This window comes from Mytilus galloprovincialis, chromosome 8, assembly GCF_965363235.1.
Source record: "Mytilus galloprovincialis chromosome 8, xbMytGall1.hap1.1, whole genome shotgun sequence".
NCBI classification, from domain to species: Eukaryota; Metazoa; Mollusca; class Bivalvia; order Mytilida; family Mytilidae; genus Mytilus; species Mytilus galloprovincialis.
In genome coordinates this window covers 37585977-37609915 of record NC_134845.1, presented here as the reverse complement: position 1 = coordinate 37609915, position 23939 = coordinate 37585977, and the positions used below count along the sequence as shown (strand labels likewise).

General features: G+C 31.5%; 1 protein-coding gene and 1 long non-coding RNA gene across 2 annotated transcripts in view; both read right to left on the bottom strand.

Annotated features, from left to right (window-relative positions):
• Positions 1 to 23939, bottom strand: part of LOC143041854 (uncharacterized) — a 130160-nt gene that overhangs the window by 18603 nt on the left and 87618 nt on the right. Inside the window, exons 50-59 of the mRNA XM_076213958.1 lie at positions 16195 to 16307; positions 15636 to 15786; positions 14725 to 14842; positions 14007 to 14208; positions 9427 to 9493; positions 5832 to 5993; positions 5145 to 5237; positions 4471 to 4650; positions 3968 to 4039; positions 2003 to 2113 (exon numbers count right to left, since the gene is read on the bottom strand). Of these exons, the coding sequence (XP_076070073.1) occupies positions 2003 to 2113; positions 3968 to 4039; positions 4471 to 4650; positions 5145 to 5237; positions 5832 to 5993; positions 9427 to 9493; positions 14007 to 14208; positions 14725 to 14842; positions 15636 to 15786; positions 16195 to 16307 (1269 nt within the window). The remainder of the gene's footprint in view (positions 1 to 2002; positions 2114 to 3967; positions 4040 to 4470; positions 4651 to 5144; positions 5238 to 5831; positions 5994 to 9426; positions 9494 to 14006; positions 14209 to 14724; positions 14843 to 15635; positions 15787 to 16194; positions 16308 to 23939) is intronic.
• LOC143041853 (uncharacterized) lies at positions 19248 to 23887 on the bottom strand. The gene is made up of 5 exons (XR_012967821.1): positions 23262 to 23887; positions 21960 to 22023; positions 21398 to 21479; positions 20571 to 20704; positions 19248 to 19825 (listed from the first exon to the last, which is right to left on the bottom strand). It is a non-coding gene; the product is annotated as an uncharacterized LOC143041853 (long non-coding RNA).

The window sequence follows — 23939 nt, the reverse complement described above, 5'->3', positions numbered from 1 at the left end:
AAAATTGGAATACTATGAACTGTTATATCTTTCAATAGTTAAGTATACATAAAGACAATAGTAATATCAATAGAACTTGTATACATTTTAACTAAACTTATGATGTATATTGTCCCTTTGAAACATGTAACAAACGTATGTTATCGCAGTTCTTTGATTTTTTAGTCCACAATAACAAATGTATGTTATTTTCCTGTAATAACCCTATAGAGTTATATCCCTGACTGTAAAGTGTTATCTTTTAAAATTTAGTACATATGTACTCAATTATCATGATTATGGATCAAATTTAAGACAAACATTTTGTACATGTAAATGCGGGCCTATGATGTTAAAGTAAAATAAAAGACCAATACTACATGTACTAATCAAAGTGAAGAATAACCTATACACTTCAGATCACTTCATGCACAGTATATGTAATAATTATTTTGTTTAATTGTAATAAGACAATTTTTTTTATATTTCAGAACTGGTGAAACAAAAGAAAATTGTTTTCTGATAGGACTGAAGAATGGACACATTCAATCAGACTTGGAATAAGTAGTTTTATATGAAAGAAATCCTTATGAATGCTTTTTAAGTAACTTTTGCACATATTGGACTTTTAACAAATTTGAAAAAAATCAAAAGTTGTAAACCATCTGTAATATTTTTTTGATATAAACATGATATATATCTTTAAAATTAGCAAATTGAAAACAGGGGTTACAGCCCACAGGTCTTATTTTATTGAGAAAATCCCCAAAACAGGTCATAGTAAATTCATTATAATTATCTGCCCTTGATTTTACAAGGATTTTTTTCTTAAAATATAATTACTCTTTAAAACATGCTTAACATCTAATTTTTCATAGTTTAATCTTATAATTTCAAGTTTTAGATGTTTCTGTTGTAATATGTATATTGAATGATATATGGTAAAAATAGTAAATTCAGGTCAATATGTCAAAATGAAGGAAAACCCCACCTACTTAGGCAGCTCACAATTTACCTGTATAACATAGAGAAATTTGTCAAATTCCTTTTAGTTAAACCAATAATGCATGGTAATTTTAATTTATGTCCTCTTTTTTTCAGGTTATGTTACTGCTTGGTGCACAAAACACATCAGATCCATGCAAGATGGTCATATCAATGATGCTGTTACAGAGCAAATCAGTTATGCACGAAATAAATTCAGGAACTTGTGATAATAATTTATATTCAAAGAACACTGAAAAACCCTTAAAAATATGACTAATAACTGAAAATGAAGAAATTGTGAAGAACTAAAAATGTCAAAATTATACATACATGTATAGTAATTTGTAGTTGCTTAAATAAATTCGATCAAGTTTGATAACATTTTTTGCATTTTATTGTATGAAGGCCTAGTTTTTCTTCGCAAGAAGGCATGGCAGTGGTAAAAACCTGAATCTTTGGAATGAAAAAATTCTTTCATTGAAGACAGAATTTTTTCATATTCTTAAGGCGGATTTTTTTTCATATTCTAAGGCGGATTTTTTTTCGAAGGCGGATATATTTTCCGTTTCATTAGGCGGATATATTTTCCGTCTCTTTAGGCGGATATATTTTCCGTCTCTTTAGGCGGATATATTTTTGAGAAAAACATTTTTCCTTTTAATTAGACGGAAATTTTTCCTCCTAAGACAGGCGGATAAATTTGCATATTTCGGCTCTATTCCGCCCGTAACCCGCCTGGAATCCATGTAAGAAAGATTCTTCGTGTAAAAGTGGACTTTAAACGGATTCCCTCTAAAATATCCGCCTGGAATCCGTGTAAAAGACGCCTGGATTTTTTCGTAGACAGAACCTTGTCCAAAACAAGGAACTTGTATAATCAAACGGTTATCATTGGTTCACATCTACCGTACATCTTTAATTTTTATATATACATTCAACATTATGAAATCTTTTCAATTCTCTTTTACAATGCTATCACCTTTTTTTGGTTTAAGTTATGCAACATGAAGTTCACTTCTAAGGGGAAAATAATTACCTCAGACAATTTCCAGGCTTTTCCTGTTCCTACAACACATACAACCATTGGCATCTGTAAATTATAGGCTCCAAACCTTGCCTCCATCATACAAGCTTCTGATCGAAGGTACTACAAATAAAGATTGTGATTTTTTTTTGTGTATATTGTTTTCTAAGTCTATGGTATTGATAATGATTATAGAACAACTAATCCATAAAATTAATTCTAAAATGGAAAAATATTCAACAAGTGACGGAACACCACAATAATTCACCAATAGGTGTTGCTCATGAATAACAAGTGAACTTGCGAGCTACTGCTCACTGATGATACCCACGCCGCAAGTGGATAATTTTAATAGTGTAAAAATATGTAAGTGTTCCGTTAAGAGGCCGTTAGTTGTTGAGTGATGAATCTGAAAATGTATCACACGGTATAGCTGACCTGTATAAACCCTGAAATCCAATTTCAGAAATCATTGTATTGTAGTTCCTGGAAAAATGGGACAAAAATTTTCAACTTGGCTATTATGTGTAAAATCATACAAGTGTTTGGTTAACAGGAAGTTGTCGAGTAATGAATCTGAAAATGCATCACATATGGTAAAGCTGACTTATATAAACCCAAATTTCAGAAATCCTTGTATTGTAGTTCCTGAGAAAAATGCGATGAAAAATATTCATGGGACGGACGGATGGATATATGAATGGACAGAGGTAAAAACAGTATACCCCCACCCCCCTTTTTAAAGCAGGGGTATAATAATTATCAGTGTTATTTGGTCACAAGTTGAATATGTTTCGATATATGAATACTTGAATTAGTTATTCATTATATAACATTGACCATAGACTTTTTAACGGCAATAAAGAATAAACTAAAAGGTACTATATCGTAGTCTACATATTCTCAATTATTTTGATGCAATGTCAGCAACAACATCTTGACAACACATGTTATTGTATGAAATCAGAGATTGAAATTTTTGGATTTTTTTTTTCAAATGTGAAATTATTGTTATTTTTAATTTCATTTGGAAATCAGGGTAATTCAATTGCAACCTATGTTTATATAAATTCAAATATCACTTCTAAAATATTAAAACAGATATATATCAAAATATGCAGCAGTTAATCATGAGAATAAATTCACATGGTATAATATCACAGTCATGACAGTGTTTGATTTGAATCTAATATAACTAGGAGTGTTTATTTGCAGCAAAAAACTTATAATTATTTCTGTTGTGGATAATAAATAACAAGAATGTGTCCCTAGTACACGGATGCCCCATCCGCTCTATCATTTTCTATGTTCAGTGGAATGTGAAAATGGGGTAAGAACTCTAATTTTGCATTAAAGTTAGAAAGATCATATCATAGGGGACACGTGTACTTAATATCAAGTTGATTGGACTTCAATTTCATCAAAAACTACCTTGACCAAAAACTTTAACCTGAAGCGGGACAGACAGATGAACGAGCAGAGGAATGAGTAGACAAACAAATGGACCAACAAACGGACGCACAGACGAGAAAACATAATGCCTATAAATTGGCCAAAAAAATAAATAGGGAATGTGTCCATAGGACATAGATGATGCCTACACCAGCATATAACGTTATAAAGGAATAGTACTCAAGAATTGTATAAGTGGCCCTACCCAAATTTGTACTTGATCTGTGTTTTGTATTAATAAGCATTGTGTATAAGTTTCATAACATTTGGTTGCGGCAAACTAAAGTTAGAGAACGGGTGCATGGACATATGTATGGGACCTACATACAGACCTATAGACAGACAAGGGTAAAACTTAATGCCCCCTCTGCTACGCTGGTGAAAAGAGGAACTTACAAATTGTATCAAAAACATACATGTGCATCACTGAAGACTAGTGACTTCTTGATGTTTTTTGGTAAGCTTGCATTGATTGGTTACCTTTTCACCTAGGGTTTTCCCAAATCTGATATATAACCTACTCACCTCATCTGACACACAGAGAACCAACACTTTGGCATTCTGTAATCCTACAGTAATGTCTTGATACAGTCCATTCTAAAATTAAAAAAACAAAATAGTCTTGGATTCTGAAGTATACATTTATGTCCATGATGCTGATACTGGTCTCACTAATTAGCAACAAGAACAAAAATTAGCAACAAGAATAATAATTAAGCGATAAGAAGACAAATTAAAGAGTAAAAATATCTATCTATGAGTTACATGTATTTGAAATATACATTAAATTGTCTTTTATTAATTTGCAAGAAACAAGAGAATACATTTTTATAGACAAGCATTACAAAATAGCTATAAATACTACATACAAATGATGCTAAAAAATACAGCGATGAAAATATTACCCAGAATACATCAGATTCTGAAACGGCAAATTGGTTCCATGTATTTCAGGTGAATTTACACACCATATCACATTTTCCATATAAACAAAATATAATAGTGTAAACCTTTTTCAGTCTACTTACTTTGCCCATCTGTTCAATATCAAGCCAGGACTTGCATCCATTTTTCTCAAGATGCCTTTTCAGAACTCTAGGATCGCCATACCCAAGTGATGTTTTCGTAGCTGTGGTGGTCACACTGCAGGCTTCCTTAGAATTACTCCAACAATAACTGAGAAACACTGAAGGATGATTACTATCAACCTAGAAGAAAATTCTGAATATGTATGTATTGATTGAATAAATGTTGGTTGCTTAATGTCCAGTGGCAAATATTTCATTCTCTGAGTATGTTAAGACCCGCTACTGTGAATTCAGATATTATTGCATTCATTAATTATTGAGATTTCACCATGACAGACGAACATGTGAGAATAATTATAACAACAACTGGAAACGCTGCATACAAGTATAAGTGTAACAGATTTCAGAATGCAAGTACTTATTAATGTGATACTCACCCAGTTGATTTATTCACAATAATAAAAACATCTCAATGATTTTTTGATTTACAGTATTGTTCTTAACCTTACTTTTGGTATTCTTTATACGGTAAAAAGAAATATATTCTAATATTCAACTTTCTGTTAGATAATATTCAGTAAGCAACTGTGATTTTTTTTAAATAGGGACCAAAACTTTATGTTAAACTACCTTTACCATTGTAGGCGAGACATATAATTAGAGGAGTATATTACCTTCTCTGCGTCCTCTATGTAACTCTTTACTATTTCTATCAAGTCAAGGATTTTCTTTGGATATCTTTCTACATTCTTTATCATTGCCATTAACTAAAAGTAGTACACCACAAAAAACCAATAGTATTAAATAAATCAGTGATGCAGATATGATGAGTCTAACATCAAAGTCATCTTATATACTACATCAAAATAAGATATGAATTATAGGAAAACTGACCATTGTGCAAAAAATCAAAACAAATTTATGCTATATTTAGCAACTGTCTGCAAAAAAAAATAATCTTACTTGTTCAATGTTCAAGTAAGGTTATAAATGTCTCAACATGAGTATAAAATTTTTACAGTTTGAACAATTTTTCTCAAGAAATCACAGTGAATAAAGTTCTGTAATAAAAGAATGTACCAAATTTACTTTGAACACTCGAGTCAATGGTTTTAGAAAATGTATGGGGAGCAATATATTCATACAGATATGAAATAATCAAAACTTTATAAGCTTATAAGTCAGCTGTACACAAGCGAATCATATTTGGAGTGTACTCCAATTAAATAACCACACACATAAAAAAATAAACTAAGCTCAAATACTCTGTTGTCCTTCATGTGGAGACTGATAATGATCAGTCAAGTGCTTTTTTTTGTGTGATTTGTTCTTAGTAAAAGAGGGGCGAAAATATGTGTTACCGGATTGCCAATCTTGAAGCCAATGTTTGTTTGTTGCCAGGCTAAAGATTCGTCCATTACTGCTACTGCGAATGGTTTCTGTAATTGTTCTGTTGCATACAGGAACATCTGATGACACTTGGGGTGTTTTACAAATTTGTCAGTCATACAGACAACCAATACCTAAAATATACAATGTTAAAGTATAGTCACTACAGCGAAATTATCAGTAGTACTGAGAAGAAACTTTTCGTTCAAATACATAACAGTTTAAAATAAAGTGTATCAAAGCAAATTCTCTGAAATTAGAGACTTTTTAGAAACCAAAGTTTTATAAGAAAAATAGGTCAGAAATTCATTTCTTTTTATATTCAATATACCGGTACATCTGGGGAAAATTGTTTTCATTTGGATAACTTCTTTAAGGCGAAGTGTACGTAATTGCACGCCTCTAGCGGAATACGGGATTAAAAACGTTCGTCGTTAGTTACGCAAGTTATCTCCCTTACTCCAAGAAAGGACGCACGAAAGAGAAACTACTTTCTGCAGTCTATAATGAATCCAACAAGCACGCCTGTGCTTGTACGTTGTTCTGTGTGCAGTCTGACTTAAAAACACTGGGTTTTTTTTGGTTTTAGACGCGTAGGAGAAGGCATTTCGTGTTTATGATATCATCAGAAAGAAAAAACGCCTCACAACAAAATTATAAACAAATAAACATGTAACATTTTTTCTTCTATTGATATCAAATTAATTAAAATAAAACCTGAATTGACCCAACAATATCGATTTAAAAAGCCGTAGTCTTGAACGAAAAACACACTTACTCAACGTAAAGTTTTAAAATAGGTTACAAATAATTAATGAAAGACGTGTGAATTTAATTGTTTAATTAAAAAGACGTTGAAATGTTCGTATTTTGTGCAATTGAAAATTTAAGGACATGATTTATATTCATATAAGATATCAGACGATACCAAGAGAATAATTTGACCACTAGTGCAACACTTACAAGTAGGAAGAACAAAGACGGAAAACAAACAAAAAATAAACCCAAAAATTACTCAGTAACTTAAAAATTGTCTCACTCTAACATTTATCTTAAAATAAGTAAAAATTATTTCATTCAACTCCCAGTTTTCAACTTTTTCTACATGTGCAGAAAATAAACAGGGTGTCTTCTATTCCGTCCGCAATTTATGGGAAAACTAAATCTAAATTTAGAACCATATTGAAATTGAAAGTACACATGTAAGATAAAATATAACATGTCATTTCTTCTTTCACAAATTCCAATTTCGAAGAGATATATAGCGATATCTGTTTTCTTTTATTGTGCCTGTGTGCAGCATTCAAAATTAGAGAATGTAATTTTGAAGTATCAAATCTCAATTCAAGATTATGAATGAATAGAATATAGAATTACGGGGGGAGAGGGGAGGGTAGGACCTTTATCGAAACTCCGGGATCGAGTGTTTTAAGCTCGGGATTTCGGAATTGACCCTTTCGGGATTTAATTTTTTTTCAAATTCGGGACCTCGGAATTTCGTGTTTTTAAGCCCGGGATTTCGGGATCTGGATCCCTCCTTCCCTCCTCCCTCTATTATGGTTAAAGAAAAGAGGTCAGGGAAGTTTTGTGATACTTGTAACTGCAATTTAATATTTAGTGAAATGAGAGGTGAAATGTGTTCAGACTATTACATTTAGATTTTTTTTTAAATTTAACCCAAGTTTACTGCAAGGGTTGTTTAACGACCTTGATGATTATCCATGAGGATCTCGCACTCGGTTAGCTCTAGGTTTTCACCTAGTTCATGATCATACAAGAATTGAGAAGACTGTGGTTTACTATAATATGAGACTTTGGAGTTCATATAATTTACATTCAACGTTTTTATCGAATATTTCAAGGCTTTTTGACTATCAATGTCCCCCCCCCCCCCCCCTTCCAATTGATTGGATAAAATGAATGGATTGCCGCCCCTATTTCAAACTGAGGTCCTATAAACTGACTGGTATTCGAATTTGTTAAAAGAAATAATTGGTATCTCTGACTCATATTGATTCAATACCGTAATGCGAAAAACAATCATTTGTTTCCGCGAATTCCGAACAGTTAGAAATATATTCCCAAGTTTCAATTTGAGTAACTCGAATAATTCAAGCCCTTTCCGTGTCCGATTTTCTCCCACACGAGAAATGTAGCATTCGTACATCAGCTGAATAATACGACTGAATTATTCGGGTTACAATTTGTGTAAATCTCGAATGCACATAAAAGTAAAGGTCCAGCCCGACTTTCGGAAAAGGACTGTTGTAGATTTCAGATTGATTTCCAGAAATAAAAATCATACAAAAATGTTTCACGCAAATATTCGTCTTCAGACGTGTAAAGTTATACAACGATTACTAGCTGGTCTGGGTTGTGATAAAAAGAAGATCATGCAATGCATAAAATGTATAATGTCGTGGCTCAGGGATGTGTTGAATTATAGAGATGATTATGCGGCACAAAGACAAGATTAATTTACCCAAATGTACTAAGAATTACCACACAACTTAAATTTACTTAAATATTGATTTGTTATCCTGTGCCAGACAGATGGCTGATATTCTGAGAAGAGACCTTGATGAAATGAAGTTTTATGGGAACAAAGATTTTGAAAACACGTCGCAGTGTTTAGATTTTAACAAAAATAAGGCACCAAGGTCAAAAATAGTTCTAGTTCATAATGAAGAAAATGTCAACCGTTTTCTAGCTTGGCGATCTCCGCATGCACCCGAATATAATAGACAAATACAATACAATAGTACACAAAACGTAACAGAAAGAACTAAAGACCGAGCAACATGAACTCCAACAAAACGGTATATATTTCATACAAGTATAGAACTATATGAAGCGTCGTAACTGTTGCAACAACTTCAATAACGTTGTCTTTGTTTTTTGTTTTTTTACACGCAAAATTCAACTTTAACAGGGTATAGCTTGAAAAGTAGCACGGTTGCTAAGGACTTTCTTTGCACCAATCGATTCCTCAGACATTTTAGAATCGTCTCATAAATTTAAAAAAAAATCGATTGTCTAATATAATAGAAAATCTTGGAAATGTAACAATTCCTGCCGAATTTCACGATTTTCCCTATATATCCTTTGTAATTTTGGTGTATGATGCTGTTAACTTCAACAGCTCGTATCTCAAAAACGAAAACGGTTACCCCCTTTTTTTATTTTATTTTCCGATTTATTTTTACAAGTAGAATTTACATGTAAAATTTCAAAAAAATCCATTGTGTAGTTTAATTACGTACACTTCGCCTTAAGACATGCCTATAGCTTGCTAGTTCACTTTCAGGGAATAAATTTATCTTCAGTCAGTAAAACTGTCATCCCCCATCCCAGAATCTCAAGGACTATTTGTAATTTATTTGTTTATTACCAAAAATAATTAGAACATCACAGTATTGTTTGAGTTTTCATTTCTTGAGAATTAAGTTGTTAGCCATTTTCAACATTAATTTTTATGGTAAACAAATATACCTAGAATACTTCAGTTTCTAAAACTGATAATTATCTCCCCTTGGTGAATAAATAAGGGTCAGATTTGAAACTTACTTTAGAATTTTTAATTTCCATGGTCATTTCTAGTTCAGGTATTTTATCTATATCATCTGGAATCCAACTGTAAAATGAAAGATAATTACATCAAATACATTTGCATACCTGCCAACTGTCACTATTTGCGGGGGATTTCCCCCATGGAGGCTCCCAAATGGAAATTTTGAAAGAGCAATTTTGTCCACAATTTAAACAAAACAATAAATTTTACAATGGCTATAGGATTGTACTAGTATGGAGAAGCCAAAAAACAAGACTAAAATAAATTTGAAGGCCCCCTTGATGGTTTTGTAGAACTATAGGATCCATCTTGCACGTAAAACCCCCATGGGCATTTTGAAAAGTTGGCAGGTATGATTTGTAAGATGCGGTCACTAAACTCTGATAGAAGATATTTATGTAATAAGATGCTGTCCACAACTAAACTTTTCAACATTTTTTACTTCAGTATTTTATACCTTTTCTAATGAATCTATTTCAGTAGTTAACATAAAAATAAGAAATTTGACAACTAACCAACAGGGACCAAATGATGTAAAAGTTAGCAATGGAAGTATTTCTTTTCTTTAATTTACAACTGAAACCATGAATCATACATGGTGTTAGGATTTGATGTCAAATTAGACCAAAAACTAAATTAAGTATTTCAAAATTACTCCAATTTGTAAAATCAAATGCTGAATCTATATACTATAATAAAACTTTGTAGGTTATTTGTTTGTAATGTTTCCTTTTTAAAGACTATAACGCTGTGAAGTCAAATAGCAAAACCAATCAGTAAAATGGTCAAATTACACTGTTGAACATTTTAATTGACTGTCAGACGGCGAGGGACATTTGCGCTTTTTATTTTGGACACTTGCGCTTCAAATCATAGGACATTTGCGCTTTTTAATAAAGGACATTTGCGCTTTTTACATAGGACATTTGCGCTTTTGCAATATTTGACCTTAAAGGGAAACTTCGCAAAAAAATCAAAAATTGATATTATGTCCATTCTGTATAAAAATGCTCAAATTTATAGATATTAAAGTTTTATTCCGCTAAATAAGAGATCACCATCGATTTTAAATTTTTATTATCAGTTCTCTGAGCTCCGCCATCTTGTCACCTTCTCATATGAAAAATCCCGATATGTCTATAAACCACAAAGGAACAAAACTACAGTAAACGATGTAGTCGTAATTGCGTGTCGATATCTTGTCAATCGTACGGTTGTTTTATCTGACTGACTAACTTGATATGGAAAATGGTCTTATTTTTTTAAATAACCATATAGTCTGTTATTTTTAAACTGATAATATTGTAATTAGTTAAAAAGTCAAAGTTCAAATCATAAATAAGTGTTCCGTGGAAATTGTTTTCGAAAATCTAATTCGTTCATAATTCTTTAAAGTAATAAACTTTATTTAAATAAATTCGGATCTTCCCTCATCTGATCACCAGCATGGCTAAAGGTATTACTCCCAAAGGTATTGGAAGGGGTGTAAGGTGACACGTGCAGGTATTCAATCGATTTCCTGTCCGGCGGGCTTGCAAGTTCATGCATCGTTTCACTTCTGTAGGTAGTGATCAGTGTACACGACCGTAACTTATAACTTGCCATTTTAAACTATGAGGTGCATGTATAATACACATTTTTGTCTTGCGTGTCCGAAAGTGATATAATATACTAGTCATTGCTGAACTCATACGCTAGTTTATAAATAACATTTCTGGTGTAAAGAATATTATTTATAAAAAAAAATAATACAAATTTTTTTTTTTGAAGAAATACAAATCTATTTACATATTTTTCCAAGGATTAATTTGGGAAAATGTAATATATACTCGTTGTCAATAGTTTAGGACAGATTGGAACATACCAGAATTATTGATTTAAAAAAATGTGCGCACTTGTCGACGATTCGTGTATACACACGCCTGGGTAGAAAGTTACGGAACTATAGTCAGTAGCGCAATTTAAAATATGTATACATTGAACATAAGAAAGAAACATACATTTTGTGTAAATTGTGGTAAAAGTTTTGTAAATAGACTAGTCCACGTATGCCAACAGTATGTAATCAACGAATTCGATAGACTATTGTATACCAAAAGAAGAAGAAGAAAAAAAAGAAACAATTTGATTTAAATACAGGTCAATTTATAACTTGCTTTGGTTCATCGAAGTTAAGAACATAGTAAACTCACAGATTTATATATCAATAAGATTGTTCTCGAATAAAGGACGAAATTCGTCATCATCACAATTGTTCCAACATTCATGTAAAATATATGCAACTGGACGTACACTAATAATCCCCAAGGGATGTGAATATTTTCTAGGAAAACTATTGAGTATCAATTTCGGGATTTATTTTCTTTCTTGATATTCAATGACAGCAATTTAAAGAATAAACTGCTTGTCGGATATTTGTCCGCTTTAGGGGTATTCTTGCAAGTTGAACAGACTTATAATAACATTCAAAACTAGGGAAAGATAACATTAAATTCGTTGTCTTTTAATTTTAAACATCGTTGGTCAAATAATTATTTAAGTATATATATACGTTGGTAGACGACGATTAATATAGTAGTCTCAGATTTTAATAAGGACGTTCCCGATTATGAATAAATTTGGTTGACGTTTTTCACATTATAGTAGTCTCAGATTTTAATAAGGACGTTCCCGATTATGAATAAATTTGGTTGACGTTTTTCACACTTGAAAAGAATATCTATTCGTAATTTTTCGATTCCATTCCATGAAGATCCTTAAATTTCCTGTCAACTTTTTGAACCTCTTTTGAATTACAAAAGTAATTTTTCTTTATTCGTACATATTATATTCCGCTTCGGTAGAGTTATCTTCAGATAGTTTCAGATATTAATTAATACATGGCTTTCAAAAGTCTAAATGTAAGTGTTCTCGTACATGATTTTTTCGCCTAATAAAGACAAATAAAAATGATTTAGTAAAGCTATTTCTAATTTCTAAGTCCCCCTTTTTTATGAGACATAAATCAAGGACAAGACTTGTATATCATTTCATTCTGACATATGAATAAAGTTTCCCGTCTTTAACCGAAAATTGTGTATTTCTAAGTAAATTAACTTATTTGAATTCAAATAAATAATAGCACCAAATATAATTAAATAATTCCACGGCGACCAATTTTTATTTGTCACCAACTTGAATATGTATTTTTAATGTGTGTATTAAATGGTCCCACTGATCCGAATAGACAGTCACACCTGGCAAGGTGTGCCCTAGAGGCGTGGTTAAATACCGAAGTGCAAATAACAATTTACCTTTCAACAAGCCATCTACGAGTATTGCCACAAAACCGTGAATACACACATCGTATAAACCTAGTCATAGCAGAGACAGTAAAAGGGCAATAAGAGTACACCAACATATTGTCTTTACAGATTATTGTACTTTAATTTGTTCACCTTATCAGTCCGAAAATGCATTTATTAAAAATAAATTTATAACTTTTTGTGTTGTCTACAAAAATAATTCGAATATATACGATTAACATAGATAATTTATCTCACGAATGAGTACAATTGAACGTCTGTGCGTTTTATCTTCTTATTATCGGATGGTTATTAGATAAAGCATAAGTCATCGGCGCGCTTACGATTACGTTAAAATATGATTAAAAACCAAGACTTTTAATGATTGTATTTTAAATCCCGGCATGCAAAAATCAGGAGAAAACGTCACGACCTACAGGAAGTAGTTGATATTTTTTCATTAATTATTGAATTTCTCCTTTATTACTGCACATATAGCGATAAAACTTTGTGAATATATATATTATGTCATAATGAACATATTTAATCCATAAGTAAAAAATCGTGAATTTTCCCTTTAAAGAGTTAAAATCATATTTTTCTCTTTATGGGTTAAAAGTTAAAAATCATTTCGTAGCACATTTCATAGCACATTGATATATGTTTTAAAGTTTATATACAGCTCAAACATGTCAAAATTAAAAAGACATAAAACATATGTAGTCATCACAGGTCAGTCTAGCTTAATAACGGAAGCCCAAGGAAAATTCAATGATCAAATTTAGCCCTGACTGGTATTTCGCTCACATTTCAAATAAACAATCAAATTATTTTTTTCTCAATTCCAGACTGGGGTGCCTGTTCATCAATGTAACAAATCTTAATGTAATTCACCGACTGTTTTTCAGTGATACTCTTCAAAAAGATATAAAAAATAGCAACTGTTCATTGATTATAGTTGGCATGGAAGGATTCTGGACAATTTGTCGTATCAATATAAATTAAATTTATTGACGTAATGATTACTTCTGAATAGAATTACAGGTAGACTATAGGTAAAAAGCACAAATGTCCGGTCAAATTAATACAGGTGAATCAAAATTTAAAGCGCAAATGTCCTATCGTTTTACAGGTAAAAAAGCGCAATTGTCCTGTGCCCCTGTCAGACTTACACACCAAAAAATAGATTAAAGAAAAAATAATGATGACAACTCTCATTCAAAAAATGTTCACATAGGAAGTCCATTTTCGCATTTGCATTTGCATTTGCGAAAAAGATTTATGCAATTTACCAACTGATCTTTTGTTTGACTAAATCTTTATGAATCTGTCTTGGGTCTACAATCTTTCCTTTATTCTCACTGGTAGGTAAATCATCTGGGCAATACAGTATAGCTACATCCTTGGCCATGTTTGTACTGATCTCCTGTAGAGCACTAATACTCTGCTGCATCTGTACATCAAACTCTGTATCCCTGTTGTCTGGGAGGACATCTACAATGACAAACAGGAGGGATTTCTTAATTTGGTTGAACATTTTAAAGATTGTCAAATTTTTTGTTTCTTTTTAAGTCAGATATATGACAGTTGTTTGTGTTAGAGATTTTGACTTTGCCATTTGATAAGGGACTTTCCAATTTGAATTTCCTTGGAGTTTAACAGTGATTTTTGTTATTCTATTTTTTTGTTATTATTGTGAACCCAATGAAACTTTTCCACAGATTCACTTGAACAGACAAATATTGATATTAGATCATTCAAGAGTCAATAAAGATGACCATACAACCCAGAAAAAAATAATGCCCCCTCCTTCCATAGGCATAGGCAGGGCATCAATATCAGGTAATTCAACTGCTACTATTCTAATTTGTAAATAAACAGTACATTTGTATGTTTCTACCTTTACAGGCGACAGTGTATTCATTCTGTGCCAATTGGTCTCTTGTGGAGATTTGTCTCATTGGCAGTCATACAACGTCTTCTTTTTTATATTGACCATTCAAAACTTACTAATGAGTTCTCCTATGGACACTGTATGAAAGTACTTGGTACACTGTAGGAACGGGGCACTAACACTGTTTGCTCTGGTTATCAAATCTGCTTTGAACAAGAAAGGTTCTCTGGTTCCCTAAATAACATGTACAAATCATATGTTACTGCACTATTTGGAAAGAGGATATTAATGAGCATAGCACTTTTTTAAGTTGGTTTATTAATCCATTCATTCAAACTGATGAGAGCTGTAGTCAGCATGGAAGAGTATTGAAATAAAATTTTAAGAAAGCACAAGTGACAATGGCTATGACACAAGGAGTGAAGTGGAATGTATCTTATATGAAGAGAAAATTACATAAAATCTTTAAAAGTCTGCACTTGTTTCTTGATAAAAGTAATGTTCAAGAAAAAGGCGGCATCATCAAATTAACTCCATTATATTTGACATACACATGATATAATAATCAAGACTTTTTTAGAGAATAAAATACCATTTACATTATGACTATTTTAAGAACTATTACCAGTAGATCATAGTAAAATCAAAATCATTAGTCTGTTCGCCAATTATAGCAACATTTGGTAAATTTCATGCATCTGAAGCGCTTTTTCACAGATATTCTCAGAGCAGAATATTTGAAAGCCAAGGATGAACATGTATAAGGATCATAAATCCTTTATAAACATGTAACCCATACCTTTTTCTCCACACAGTCAGGACAAGGTATACAATAGTCATAGGCCACACCTGCGAAGTTCTCGTGTAACCCATACCTTTTTCTCCACACAGTCAGGACAAGGTATACAATAGTCATAGGCCACACCTGCGAAGTTCTCGTGTAACCCATACCTTTTTCTTCAAACAGTCAGGACAAGGTATAAAATAGTCATAGGCCACACCAGCGAAGTTATCATGTAACCCATACCTTTTTCTCCACACAGTCAGGACAAGGTATACAATAGTCATAGGCCACACCTGCGAAGTTATCCTTGATTAAAGTGCTGATTGTTTCATGGATAAGATCTAGTATGTTCTTAGGTCTAGCTCCCTGGACAATAACGGTCATATCATAATCACTAAAAAATATTATAAAAGAATTTATATTTCTGCTCCATTTGGCAAACATATTCTCAAGTAAGCTGTCATTCCTAACCACCGTAAAAAAATGGATTGATAACACAAGACATCAAATAATTTTTTGCTAGAATTTAGCACCAATCAGCTAATAGTCAAAGATGTAGTAGGCAAGTCCCCCTCCAAATTCAATATGTTTTCTTTACCTTTTAATTACATCTAATGCATGTTTAAGTTTACATATAAATATTTTGATATTAAACATTCACAAATGCAATCTTTTAAACTCTTAGTTTCTACTCTACATGAAATTTCAGAATACAAAATATACCATGTATTTAGGAATGATTTTATATAATTGGTCTTGTTCTAAATATAGAATTCAATTTCAATAAACTATCAAAACTTACTTTGTCTGTTTTACTAAGGCATAATGGTCATTCTTCTTTAAGATGGAACCTCTTTTCCACATAAGATCCAGAAACTCTTGGTCCGTTTTAAAACCTTGACTAAACAATCTGGCCTAAAAAAAAATAACAATTTGATAACTAACTGTTATATATGTGTTATAACCTGCATTGCTTTACTGCAACAAATGAAAACAATAGCAAACTAGAAAGACATGTCTTGAAACATTTAAAATAGCATTAAAGTCTATTACTTCATTCAAAGGTACTTCACAGTATTGAGTAATAATAATAATAATAATAATAATTCTTTATTTAAAGAGGGTTACACAGCTAGCTATAAAGCTTATCTTCCCTGAGGCCCTCATGAAATACAATGAAATATAACAAACAGTTACAAATTATCAAACAAACACACATACATGAATAATGAAATAAAAAATTGTTATGAAATATACAATTTTCAAAACAGGTAAAAGTTACAAATTCATATATGACATATATAGTATTGGCATCAACAATATCATAAGTTTGAGTATGTGTGTGAAAATTATTATGCATATAAAAACGCACAGCTTCTTAATGTTCCATCAAGTAATTTTTTAAATCTTTTTTGAATGAGCTTGTACTTGAGGTAGATTTCTTATGGGATATTGGTATAAAATAATTTTTAAATATTTCCATAAAATAGATCCTGAATATATAAAAGATTTCTTATAAAGCTCTGTTTTGGCTTTTTGAACTTGTAAATTTTTGCAAGAGGCATTTCTCAAACAATATTGGTTTATTTCTGGCATTTCCTTAATTTTTCAGTGAGATATACAAGGGCTTCATTCTTAAGGCATTTCTGCATCAAAACTGATTTTTGGTATGAGATTCTGTTCTCTACTGTCATCCATCCAAGCTGTTTAAACAGTGGAGCTGATGATGAAAGTGGATCAGCATCTAAAATAAGTCTTGCAGCCCTTTTCTGTAATTTTATTATTCTGACTTGCTCATTTTTAGCACAACCACTCCAAATAATACAATAATCTATCAGTGGGAGAATATAACCATTATAAAATAATTTTCTTAGATCAATATTTAGAAATTTCTTGATTTTAGAGAGTAAATAAAGTCTAGATGATATTGATGAACATAAGTAATTAATATGACCTGTCCAGTACAGATTAGAGTCAATTCTAACACCTAAAAGTTTTTCAATTGATGATTTTTGAAGAATATTATTCTCAATAGTTAGAACTGGTTCTTTTTGATTTAAATGCAGCCTTTGTCTTGTACCTATAACCATACATTTCGTCTTATCCTAATTTATGAACATGTTATTTTCATGACACCATTTTTCAACACATTGGAGATCATCTTGTACTTTTAAGGTATTCGGCCCATAATTAGCCAATATACAACAAGAAAATAATTTACATTTTTATCAAGGATTGTAAGTAGGGGGGTCTAAGAGTTCTTACTATGAAATAAAAATCCGCAAAATATTTGAGGTTAACAGCAGAGCTGGGTTACAGTGCCCCCCCTTTTTTGTCCTCAAATGCCAAATAAGGGGTTTTAATAGGATGTAATTTTAAGAAATCTATATAGTATAATTTACTAATCTATCTTTTAAAAGGAACCTTACATGTAACCTTGTAAAATTAAACATAAAAAATAAATTGTTTTTTTGCTATTCTATTTTTAGAACTGTGTTATTGTTACTAATAATAGAAAAAGGAGAAAAGTCTAAAATTTGTCAATTTTATATCTTCACTAGTTCAAAAGTGAATATTTTAGCAGAGCATTAAAAAATGACATTTAAATTAACTTTACATATTGTTCCATCCTAAAAACATTTTTTAGAAACTTTTACCGTACCAATTTCAAGAAATTTTGATTTAGAATGTCAAGGTCACAGTTCGTAAATGGAGACTTGGTATCCCTGTTCTGATGTTTTTTGGTATAATTTATGTAAATCTTTAGCAAAACTAACCATACTTCATATAATCTTATAATAAGAATAAACTATGATATTTATGACATGTAAAGTTCAAAAGGTCAAAGGTCAAGGTCATTTTTGGAGCTAAAATCAACAAAAATCTCCTTTTTTGCTAAATTTTCAAAAGTGTATCTACCTATTGGTCCCATAATCTTCACAACCTTTGTAAATAAAGACCATTTGATGATATTCAAAAGATCTTGGTTTGGTTTCAACCTTTAGGGGTCAACAGGTCAAAAGGTCAAGTAATTTTAGGAGCTAAAATTATACAATGACCTCCTTTTTTGCTCAATTTTCTATAGTAAACTTACCTTTATGTACTATAATCTTTCATTACATTTGTTAATTATGATAACTTTATGATATGCATTAGATATAGGATTAGCTTCAACCTTGAGGTCAAAAGGTCAAAGGTCAAGGTAATTTTAGGACCTGAAATATGAAAATTCTCTCCTTTTTGCTCATATTTCAAAAGTATATAATAAAAAGAAGATGTTGTATGATTGCCAATGAGACAACTTTCTACAAGAGACCAAAATGACACAGAAATTAAGTTATAGGTAACTACGGCCTTCAACAATGAGCAAAGCCTACACCGCATAGTCAGCTTTAAAAGGTCCAAAATGGCAATGTAAAACAATTCAAACGAGAAAACACACGGCCTTATTTAAAAAAAAAAATGATCAAAAAACAAATATTTTACACACAAACAAACCACAACCACACTGAATAACAGGCTCCTGACTTGGGACAGTCACATACATACATAATGTGGTGGGGTTAAACATGTTGGACAATATTTATGGTTTTGCTACATGTTTTCGATTTTGTCCAATGTGCAACACCAGACATCACATGAAAGCATTAGTGCTCAGACTGAGGATGCATTTTCTTATATTTCACACCAGCATTAACTAGAGCTCATTAAAAAATACCCCATCATTCCTGTTCAACATTGAACTCAGTTAGGTTAATTATCTCCAATGAAATATTTCAGAAAGTGTTTATTCTACTTCATGCACATAATAAATAATAGAAATAATCTTCTTCGATGATATTAATAAACTCTAGCACATTTCAATATTTATTTGTACATTATCATGAAAGTATAACATGGTCATGATGGTTCAAAGGATACAAATAAATATTATCATATCTATATATACAATGTACAATCAATATTAAATCTTTTGAATATTAACATTGATCAATAAAGCATGACAATGAGATCAGGATCAATCATACAGTATACCAAATTAAGCAGACCTATTGCTTTTTGAATCTGATACATGGACTTGACCATGGGTACATAACTTTTTTCACCGATCCATGAAATGTGGTCAATGTCAAGGGAAACCAGTTTTACAGACATGAGGAACTTTCAATTCATGCTCATTGCAAGTATAGATATTATATTATTCATAAGAGAGAGAATTAACATTAAAAACATTAATAAAAATTGCTGAGTTCAAAATATCTGTAATGCAGCAACAACTTTTCTCTTTAGTCTAAGGTTGGTCAAATCCCACACAATTCCTGTTATGTCTTCAGCCCCTGATGGTATTGGAGCTTTTAGTACCACATTATATCAATACTGGCTGCCAGTTTCATATTCCATCTCTTTGATATGAGAGATAACATCTTGCCTAACTGGAAGTAAAAAAGAAAATTCATCACAAATTAATTAAAACTTTTAAATTTAGCATTCTGAAGAAGAAAACTATCACTATAGTATATGGTTGAAAGCAATCTGACTACCAAATGTGTTTATGTGTTGCAACACTGAGGGATGTTCCAGAAATAAATGTAGGGGGATCAGGGGTCAGAAGACACTTTTTATTTCACCCCCACCATGCATAATATTTCATTTGTCATTTCAGTGCCTTTTATAGCTGAATATGCGGTATGGGCTTTGCTCATTGTTGAAGGCCTTACAATGACCTGTAGCTGTTAATTTCTGTGTCACTTGGTTTCTTGTGGAGAGTTGTATCTTTGGCAATCATATGACATCTTCTTTTGTATATAAATAGGGGCATTAAAAAAAGATTGTAAAGTTCTAGATTTCTTTTTTCTTTTTTTTAATAGAAGTCATTGACTTTTCAAATATTCACTACAGCTCAGGTGGATTTTACGTTGTCCACCCGTCCACAGTGGGAGTGGGCAAAATTTCTAGCTTGTCAACTCTGCCCACCCATAGGAGTGGGCATGCAATTTCTTTTGTTTAATCAAAAGACTTGCAAGTACAATCAATTGAAAAAAAGCAGATAAGCATTAGATATCAATATTTTAACAAAAAAGAGATTAAAGTTGGAGTGGGCCGGTGGAAAAAGCAAAATCCACCCACCCTGTTGTGTAGCACTGTTCAAACATAATTGATTAATGTTAGCTAACATACTCAATCAGTTGTTTCAAAGTTCGAAGAAGGATGTAGATGTATTCATAGGTCTCTCAACATTTGAAAATGTCTGCTTTGGTGTGGCATTTGGTATCTGGTGGATATATCTGCATCTTGATCTCACAGGCTAATTTCTACAAGAAGCAAATTATAGTTTAACAAATATGTAAACAGCAGAGTAATCTGAGTTCACTTAGTAATAGGCATTTTTAGTTTGATAATGGGTAATTTTCTAATAAAGTTCAATCTAGTTTATCCCTGCCACATTCTGTATGTGCCTGTCCCAAGTCAGGAACCAGTAATTCAGTAGTTGTATTGTAATGCTGTATAACCAATAATTCAGTAGTTGTATTTAGTCTTCTCCTTTGAATTGTTTAAATTGATAGCTGATTATGTAGTATGGGTTTGTCTTATTGTGTAAGGTTGTATGGTGACTTAAAGTGGTTCCTTTATATGTCATGTGAAGTACATGTATTGGGGAGAGTTTTCATATTGGCAATCATACCACATCTTCTTATTTTCAAAATGGCTTTGTACCAATGCAAGCATTATGAATATTTTATCCAACTTTATAGATTTAATTTTCAAACTCTATCCATTATAAGATAAATCATGGACAAATAGAGAAACAAATAGACTAAAATTTTGATAGTACTAAGTAGTTATCAGCTTTTAAACAGGTTAGATAACTCTCTAATACATGTAAACATGGAACATGTACATATGTGTTCATGTTTCATATCTATATTTTTTAAAGACAAGGCATAATATACATGATATAACAATAAACATGAACATGTATCTTAGAAAACTGCTCTATTTATTACCTATGCCCATCTGTGTTTGTCTGTGTATTAGGTGAATGTAGCATAAGTTCTCCACAGTCATTAACAAGGTTAATTAGCATCTCTGAAATTTAAATAAAAGTTCCTTGTCATCATTGATACATTGATCATGTACATGTACATATAGATATACAAATGTAAATAAAAATTGGTTATAATACAATGTAAATTGTATCTATATATAAGTTAAGTTCAGACATGTTTCAAATAATTTTAGGTACAACCATTTATTTCATTCATTTATCAATGACACTACAACAATTCACAACAAAATTGCTATCAATCTGAACACAAAAAAAAACCTGTGTATTATTTAATGAAAATACACACCATTAGTCTTTATACATGTATCATGTTTTGATTATTTACTGACCCCTAATGTACATTTAAATTAACAGTGACAGATGGCAGAAATACATATACAACTGTACAAATTACAAGATACATGTATCTTTATTATCATATAAATGAAAGAAGAGTAATACATGTATGCTACATTTCTTGGGATGATAATCAAAAATATCTCAGATAATCTGCAACTTACCTTATCAATTGTGTTTTGTAGGTTTGGAGGGATTAATGTCACATCTTTAACAAGGATGGTTTCTCTAAAAAATGAAATATAAATTTTTGTTACAAAAATGTTCTTCATTTTGATAGCACATAGATAAGGAATGTATATATGTAGCAGTACAATGTACATGTACATCATTTGTACATGTATGTATGTACAAATGATGTTTGTTAGTTTATAATACAAATTTTCTTACCAAATATAATAAAGTGAAAACTGGACATATATTAAAAAACACATACATTTTATAATAGAATAATATTTGTTGTAAAAATGCTATTTGCCAATGTACATGTACATGATGTAATAAAAAGAATAAATAATCAAAGAATTCAAATATTGAAAAGCTTTACAACTTGTGACCTTACAACGCTGAAAATTTACTCAGGGACAATGCACCTTGGTGAACTTGTGTCTTATTCGCTCAGTCGTTGAATATTTGTCTGTATTTAAATTTTTCGACTAGTTATTGTATAAAAAAAATTAATTATAGTATGGATATCAGATTAAAATGGGAAGTACACGTACAATGTTTTGTACATGTACAAAATGTAAAGTATAAACTTCTTCTTACATTCATAGAAATTAAACAGAAAAAACTCCCAGATATATACATGTATGAACGGTCAATTGTTTGTTTGCTCTTTATTTATGTTTCTTTGTATCCTACATCATGTACAAAAAATGTACATGAGCATTTGACTTTTAATCAAATACTGATTAAATTATCAGATGATTTTTAGATGGATATTATCAAATATATATTACTGTAGTCATGCTAGTATATACATGTATCAATTAATTAGTGTTGTGGCAGTGTCTGTGTCAATGTGACAAGTTTAACAGCCATTGATGGTTCATGCTACATGATGATCATACATGTACATTGTATGTGTACCATGGCAATTCAACTTTTGAACATGTTGAAGGGTAGCCTTGGCTTGAATCCCTCAATTGTCTGATAGCATGCATGTTTTTCTAATTAGTTCTACTGCACTTTTGTTTAATGCTTTCTTGCAATTGTTATCAATATGTTTGTATTTGTTTTTTGCCTTGACTTGGGTGTTTGTTCCTAAATTATTACAAACATATAAACTGACAGACCTGGATTATTTTTTAAATAATCATTTTTTTCATACATGTATCTAGTTTAGATTACTATGACATCTAACAGCTGTTTTGCCAGACAAGCTGGTGTAGTGGGGCATAATTAACATGACAATGTTGTCCAACTCAAGTTTTAAAATGTTTGGATTTGTAAATGCAAATTACCTGGCACCTGCTCAAAGTTTTACACTGAAGCTTGGCATCAGCTTGGCCTTTGGTTTAACTAGGTTCTCCATGTAATAGGAACCATAAGGAAGTCGGTTCAATTCCATCCAGATATACACTTAACATATGAATACAGAACTTTAAAACATAAAAATGAACGATCCATTCAAATCGCCTCCCAGAGCAGATCGCCAGATGAAAAGGACAAGTGCGTGATGTGTTTACATTCCTTCTATCAACCAATCTTCCTATGCCGGTACAACATATTTGACAACCAGTTGCATCCAAACTGCACACATTATTTCTGCATCACGATAAGACGAAGAGACTTAAATCGGCGTACTTTTTTTGGTAAAACGCCTTCGTCTGTCTTGGCAGCCGACCGAGTCGTCCATATTTGTTTACCATAACTTCTGTTTCCGGATTGTCAAAATTGGACAATTTTTCGAAAAAATGAGCGTTTACTCTATAGTTAATGAAAATATAGTTCAATTAAGCCTTTCTGATATTTTAATCGTCATTTTAAAAATAATAACTATACTTTCGCTTACTAGGCGGAAAATACCGAGGTGTTGAAAAAATTGACACCTCGGTAAACTCCGGAAAATTTTCCGTAAATCTTTATTATGGGTCGGATACCTTAATTGCATATCACCAATAGTCTTTCCTGATGTATGC